The sequence below is a fragment of the Mesitornis unicolor genome, unplaced genomic scaffold (assembly GCF_000695765.1).
Source record: "Mesitornis unicolor isolate BGI_N332 unplaced genomic scaffold, ASM69576v1 scaffold9757, whole genome shotgun sequence".
NCBI lineage: Eukaryota > Metazoa > Chordata > Aves > Mesitornithiformes > Mesitornithidae > Mesitornis > Mesitornis unicolor.
The window spans coordinates 32,880-40,205 of record NW_010197113.1 but is presented as its reverse complement, the minus strand read 5'-3'; the positions used below and the strand labels follow the sequence as shown (position 1 = coordinate 40,205).

Genomic DNA, 7,326 nt, shown 5'->3' with positions numbered 1-7,326 from the left:
AAGAGTGTCCCTAGAAACTTTGAATTGGAACGACCTTTCTGAAGATACAAACAAAAATATGTGAGCACACGTGTAAATGTGCACATACTGCAGAATGTACATCAGTGGAGTAGCTAAGTTGCAGGAGAGGAAGCAGCGTCTGCACACACCAGTGTCGTGGCATCAGGCTGTCCCAAGAGAAGCAGAGCTGTTGAACGGCACTTGCAGCTAATGGTGCAAAGTACAGGTCTGCAAAAAAGCTGCATGTTGTGGGGTAGATTCTGAAGAGTGTTGCTGTGTGCAGTCCAACATGAGTAGCTTGTCTTTAAAGCACTGCTCATGTCTGCAAATGGCTGTTTTATTTGTATATAGATGGGTTAGAGTGTTTCTTTATCAGCACTATTGGCCTGTGTGCTGGCCTTTTTGCCTGTGCCACACTTCAGGTGTGACAGGTGGGTGTAAAACTTACTTAGTGCTCCCGTCCTTCTTCCTGGTCGTATTTTCAAACAGACTCAGCTCACAAGGTAATGAGATAAGTGAATGTAGAGGCACAAAAAAGAGGTGGAAGGAAGGTGAGAGTGGAAGTGGTACTGGTGCAGAAAAATAGTGGTGTGGAACTTTAAATCCAGTGAGACTTGCACCTTTCCCCCTGCCACCTTTCTCATTCACATGTTTTTTGCATATCCCACTACAGTGGAGCTCGGTAGAGAAAGGTTATACAGAAAGTTCTGGGAAATATTTTTCCCCTAATATTTAGCAATGGAGGTTCTGGAGGAGGTGTGCAAGTTCTTTTACTGGGGTTGAGAGAGAGTTATGAAAGAAGCATTTATTTTCACTGTGTGCTTTGAAAAGTAAATGTCCTTCTTGTCTTCCTAGCCAGGGAAGGAAAAAGGAAGTGTCACTCAAAGAGGAGGAGTTGTGCGGGCAGAACTAAACATAGTGTGAAGCTAGAGCATAGTCTGGATAAATAAAAAATGAAGTGATTAGTGAAACTTTCAAATGCTCTCAGATTCAGAAGTCTGTATTCATCTTTTAGTAAACGTTTTTCATAAATATTTGTGTATTTACAAATGCTTAGGTAGTATTCATTGAAGACTGCTGGATCTGAGAATACAGCTTTTTAGAGTTCTTTCTCAGATCTTTTTTGCTTAGTCAAAAGTTGCTGGGCTTCAGTAGAGAATTAAGTGAAATCCTGAGGCCTGTTGGGTTCAGATCTGACTACACAATCCTTTTGGGCCTCTTGTTTTTAATACTGTTGTTCAGAAGAATTCCTGAGTGCTCAAAAATTTAATTACTTTAAATTTAATTAATTAATTCTGAGACATTTTGCATAAGCAAGAGAATATGTAGTTCTTTCTGAATAAAAAACTATTTCAAATGGAACAAAACAGTGACTGTATAACTGCTTTCCAAATACAACTCCACAGTTTTTATAAAAAAGGTCTCAGAATCAGATGAAAAAGAACAGAAGTGTTTAGTAGTACATTTGACCAAGTTTGTGAAAACTCTGCTATTGTATAAGTGATTCAGAATGTGTTTTCCTTTCAGACATCCTTCTTACCTATATTTGAGTGAATTCTTGAATTCGAGAATACAAGCTGCTGCATTTTAAAAGATGAGGACATTGTTAAGAAAAAGTATCAGAATGTCTTTAATGCTAAAATGAGTTTACTGGTTGGAAGAAAGCTGACTATATTGTGAACCTTCTATTTACTAAGCAAGAGCTTCTCTGATCATTTTGCATAATTGAACTTTTTTTTTTGTATCATTTGATACTCAGTATAACAGCAGTAAATTAAAAAAAATCAAGTTGATTATGATCTCATAATCTTCATTACATTAGAGCAAGCATGCAATGTATGAAATTAATTTCTGATCTGAGCCCATTCTGTGGGAATTAGATACTCACATGATGAGCATCTTTATTGGGCATGCCAGGGAGGTTCAAGAATAACAAGAGGAATCTATCTTCTATCTGTGTAGGTACTTAAAGTTAGAATTTAATTATGTATCTGAAAAGTAGAAAATGTTTGGCTGTGGGAGCACTACTCACACTGCGATGTAGCATAGATTAATACTGTCTGTAATTCCCAGCATCTCAAAGAGCTTGCTGGGAACAGGTGTATGCAGAGTTTCTTTAAACCTGCATCAAACAGAAGGTGTTCAGAGTTCAGCATGGATATGGAATGCTTTTGGTGCCTCTGCAAACTCAGCATTTCTGTAGAGGCTTGGGAGGAGTTTCTCTTGGGTGTGAGTTGTAGCATGACAGAAAGCAAAACTGAAAATTGATGTGTCATTGGGCCTGTAGAGCTTGAAACTGCTTAAGATGGGTGAGCATAAAATTCCTGTGAGAGAGAATGAACCATGCAGCTCTGCATGTGGAGATGATGGCATATATGTGAGACCTTATGGAACAATTGCATATTTCCAAGTGGCATGAGGAAGAAAGGCTGAAAGAGCTGGGTCTTATAAATACCTAAAGGACGGGTGTCAGGAGGATGGGACCAGACTTCTTGGTTGTGCCCAGCAACGGAACAACGGTCAATGGTCAGAAACTGGAACACAGGAAATTCAGGCTAAAGATAAGGAAGTATTTCTTTACTGTGAGGGTTACAGAGCACTGGAACAGGCTGCCCAAAGAGGTTGTGGAGTCTCCTTTTCTGCAGACATTCAAAACCCACCTGGATGTGTTTCTGTGTGACCCAGTCTAGCTGATCCTGCTTTGACAGGAGGATTGGACTGGACGATCTCCAGAGGTCCCTTCCAACCCCTGCCTTTCTGTGATTCTGTGATGATAGGGAAAGGATCATCTTTGCATCAGCATTTTGGCTGCATGTTACTGGAGCAATACTGCAGTTGTCAAGGACCAAGGAGGAAAGCAAAGACCTTACATTATAAAATGAGATCAGATCCTTTCTTATTCATTCTCAGTGCTGAACTGTTCCTCCTCAGCACACCCTGGGATTCCTTCAAGTCATTATGCTGCTTTTCTTATCCAAGAAAAATCTTGGATGCTGTGTGGGTGTGAGAGAAGCCAAAAATCAAATATGGTTCCCAAGTTGTAAGCTTCAGTGTTAAACAGGACATTTTAGTTTTTGAAAATGGGGTAATCCAGAAATAAAGTAACAGGAGGAGTGGAAGGCGATTGGTGACAAATCTTGTGCACTTCTTTACCTGCCACTTCCCAAGACTTCACTGGCAGAAAAGCAGAAAGGATGAGTAGAGAGCAACCTGGGACTGAAACAGAAGTTAAGGGAGGGAGTTCAGCAAGTTCAAAAGTGATGAAAGGTCCCACAGTTCAGGGAGGATAAGGATGGAGTACTGCTTAAAGCAGTCCATTGGAGGCTTTGTTCTATAGGGATGTATGATGAGAACAGTGTCCTTAATTTCTTCAGGTATCTCTTCTGTCCAGGTCATGATGGCATTTGGTTCAAAAAGCAGAAACCATTCTTCCATCCCCTTCTTGCAGTGATTGAGCTGCAGATACAGATGTACTCCTGAAGAAACACAAATTTTCCACACTCTAGCATCTGGGAACAGTCTTCATAAGACTAGAAGCAGAGTTTTGAATATAGTGACATTATTCTAGTGGTGACTTGTTGATACTGCAGCATATCATTAGTAGTGCTGGAATCTTTATAAGCGTAAATGTTTTCTCTAAACAGTTTAAATGTTTAGAAAATCTAGTACAGCAGTCTGACAGGAAACAGTAACTTGTTCTGCTGGAATCTTAGAGCCCACAATTTTGAGTTAGTCTAGAAAAGATTTGTTAGTGAAGGATCATATAATTAAACTAGGAAAAATTTAAAAAAAAGACAAAAAAAACTTAAGGAAACTTTTTTTTCTTGAAAATGTGTTAATGTAGTATTCAGATTTAGCTAGGTAATTTTTTTTCCTACTGTTTACAAGAGTAGAGTATTAACAGTGCATTGCATAATCCGTGGAGATGTGTGCACAAAGTTTCTTAATATCTTTATTTTTCCCATGTTCTCTGTTATCTTTTGTTGTTCAAATTCTGCTCATATCCGGAGTTGCAGGGGTCTATTTCTGAAATATTTCTGTCTGAAATACTGAAAGACTCAATATATGTGTGCAGGCCTTTTTAAAGTTAATGTATGCTAAAGTTCCTCGTTGAAGTATTAATACGCACTGCGAGACATCTAGAAAACTGTTTAAAAAAATAACAACAAAACTCCCAATCTGCATTAGTGAATGAGCTTTTCCTGAAAGGCTCTTCATCTCATCCACACATATGTATGGAGGAGGATAATTGGGATTACTGTGTATGTTGCTACATATTTGCTACAGTTATTTACTTAAAATTAAGTTGTCCCGTCTGTCAATACAGGTTTGTTCTGTTATCTTTTTCCTGTATTTTTTTCATATTGCATTATCACACCATTTGCATTCTTATTTTGGTTTTATGTTACTGGGGTAATAGGTGCTAAGAAATTATTTCACTGAAATTGTATTAAACATTTGAGTATTTTAAAGATTTCATTCCATTAATTTCCTATAGCTTTGTTCCGTTTCAGTAATATCTTTGCAGCAGACCATAAATTGACTACAAATCTACTACCAAGTACTCAGTTCCAAATTAGATACTATTGTTCCCCTCTCCTAATTATGCCTTTACTCATCTGAGGATAAAGGAAGTAGACGAGTTACTCTGAGGCAGATAAATAAAGCCCTTTGGAATTGCAAATGAAAAGGTGCTCTGTCATTGCAGGAAACATTGGGTTCTCTTTAGCTGCAGCAGTGTCTTCATTGGTGGCACAATGTGTATGTGTTTAAAACACAATGTGTGTTTAAAATTACAGAACTCGAATAAGCAGTTATCTATGAGATTTTTAAAACGCATTATGTAAGTTCATCTTCTCATATTTCATTCATTCTGTGTAAGTGGAGACTACCCAGTGTTGCTTTCAAAGGCATGTGTGCACTGTACTTTGTCATTAATTTGGTCTATTCTGTGTATCAGAATTTATTACTTGCAGGGTTTTTTTTGTTTTGAACTTTTCTGTAATTTTCTTAGTTGTTTTTAATAAATTGCTTCTTAAAATCTTATGTTCTTAAAAGATGAAGAGAAGCTACAGAAATGGTGCACATTCTTCAAGTATTGCACGTGCCTGCACATGTGTTATGTACCAGAAGAGTTCAGACTATGAAGTTTTGGTTGACTGCTTTTTCTGTGGACATATTACCTGTATCATCTCTCATGAAGTTCAGAGTGTGCAGCATTTGTTTAAGTTAAAATCATAATGGAATGAAAATTTATTTTAATTACCTTTTTGAATAATTAAATAATTGTATGATGGAGAGAAAATTCCCAATATTTTTCCATTATTATTTCACTTGCTAATTTTCCTGAGGTAATTTTGAGGTTTATTGAAATCTCACTCTTAGCACTTAAAAAATAATCGTACTTCTAGAAAATCTTCTAAATTTCATTTTAAAGTGAAAATGTAGTGTTGTTAAGGGGGAGAAAAAGCTTAGTATCTTTGTATTCTGATTTATTATACAGAAGGCTGTTTTTTAACAAAAAAGGGCTTTTTTTTCTTTTTTCCCTCCACTATTCTCAGTCTCTTTTGATCATTGATCTGGGTGACCCCACGCTCAGGGGTTTTTTCTTCATTTGACATGGACAGATTTTTGAAGTATAGCTCTCCTTTGGGAACCTCAGGCAGTTCCACTTGACTAACCTGTGATCTAATGAGCAGTAATGCAGGGTTACAGTGACCATTTTGTTTGCTTTGAGGGAGGATGGCTAGACAGAGAGTGGGAGAGAGGCAGTGTCTGTGGAGAAAAAAGATGCAGGGTGATCGAACAGTGTGAAAAAGACTTGTTAGCCCACATTAGTGTGCCTGATTTACTTCACAACAGGTCAAGAAAGGCCAAAGGCAGGGTTGTCATTAAATTGCAAAGTTGAAAATCCTGGTATTCAAAAGCATTCAGATTTCTGAAAGTTGTAAATTAGAAAGTTTGTGGTTCATGTTGAATTTGCCAGGAAGATATACAGAAGTACCAGCTTCTCTAAAACATGAAAGTTACATTATAAAATCATGCTGTAAATATAAAAAGAAAACCAGCTTTTTAAAGTACTTTCATGGTTGACTGTTTTACAATGAGACTGGGTGCAAAAGAAAGGCCAAACACTAACAAGGTCGTTGCACTTTCTTTATGAGCCCTGGGGACCCCTTAATTATGTGCCCGTGCTGCTTATTTTGAGATCTGTAGAGTGTATGTGTGCGCGTGTTTGTATAATATATAATTTTTATTTGTATTTTTTAAATACATACATATATACACATATGCATATATATGTAAAAATAAAGTTATCGCACCCGTTGCCCGGGAATGTAGATTTCTGGTCTTTTGCAGTGTATTATGATTTTTTTCCCCCCCTTATATCCTTTAGTGTTTCTTTTGGATAGAACATTTAACACTAATCTTCATACCATTGGTCATGAAATGATTACAGATTTATTTTAAGTTTATATTTACAGATGTAGAGACCAAAACCCCATTGTTCTATGTTCTAATTAATTACTTTTCCAAGTAGTATATGTTGCTTTCTAACTTTTTGTACTTGACAGACTGTCTTTAATACAGGCTAACTCTCATCATTATCTTTCATTAATATTTGCAAATTTTTTATTGCTGCTTGGAGTTACAAAAATAAAAAGTTGAGCTGCCTATTTCTGAATTTGTATTTCATCTTCTGTTTCATTCACTTTCTTGGCAGTGGCCCGAATCTCCATCATTTGGAGAGCACAGCTACCATGCAGAATATCCTTTTAAGCTGTTGCATTGATAGTCTTTAACTCATAGTAAACTCTTGTCATTGCTTTTTCTGATCTGGCTGGCTTTAGTAAAAATTGAAGTGCAGCCTTTTAGCTATATTATCATTGTGCATTGAAGCAGTAGGTAATAAAACAAATGGGTGGTCTTAGGGGTAAGGTACTTTTTTCTGTCTGCTACCAGAAGTTTCACTAATTGATTCTTACTCCTGCTGGCTGTCAAAAATCAGTTTTCCACAATTGGCATACAACTGTGTTAACTTTTAGATGGTGCTATGGACACGGAGTTTGTTGTCTTGATCTTTGTATGTCTCATTATGACTAGTAAATATATAAAATTAGATGTCTGAGAACAGCTGAGCATAATTAAGATAATTTTTCTTATCTGACTTCAGGAACTGTGCTCTCCTTGATCATTCAAATGATTTCATTGACATTAAGAGAATGACTCTTCTTGGTTAAAAGGAAGAGAAAGACAATAGGATGTTAGGCTAATCATGTTAAAACATTAACTAATTAAGCTAAACATTAGCTTTTGAGTTTTAGT

At 36.8% G+C, this 7,326-nt stretch overlaps 1 protein-coding gene across 1 annotated transcript in view; it reads left to right on the top strand.

Annotated features, from left to right (window-relative positions):
* LOC104543970 (ADP-ribosylation factor-like protein 15) overlaps nucleotides 1–3,798 on the top strand; it is a gene marked incomplete at both ends in the record, with an annotated part of 10,058 nt that extends 6,260 nt beyond the window's left edge. Inside the window, 2 exons of the mRNA XM_010188698.1 lie at nucleotides 1,570–1,616; nucleotides 3,777–3,798. Coding sequence (XP_010187000.1) covers nucleotides 1,570–1,616; nucleotides 3,777–3,798 — 69 coding nt within the window. The remainder of the gene's footprint in view (nucleotides 1–1,569; nucleotides 1,617–3,776) is intronic.
* Nucleotides 3,799–7,326: the final 3,528 nt, after the last annotated feature.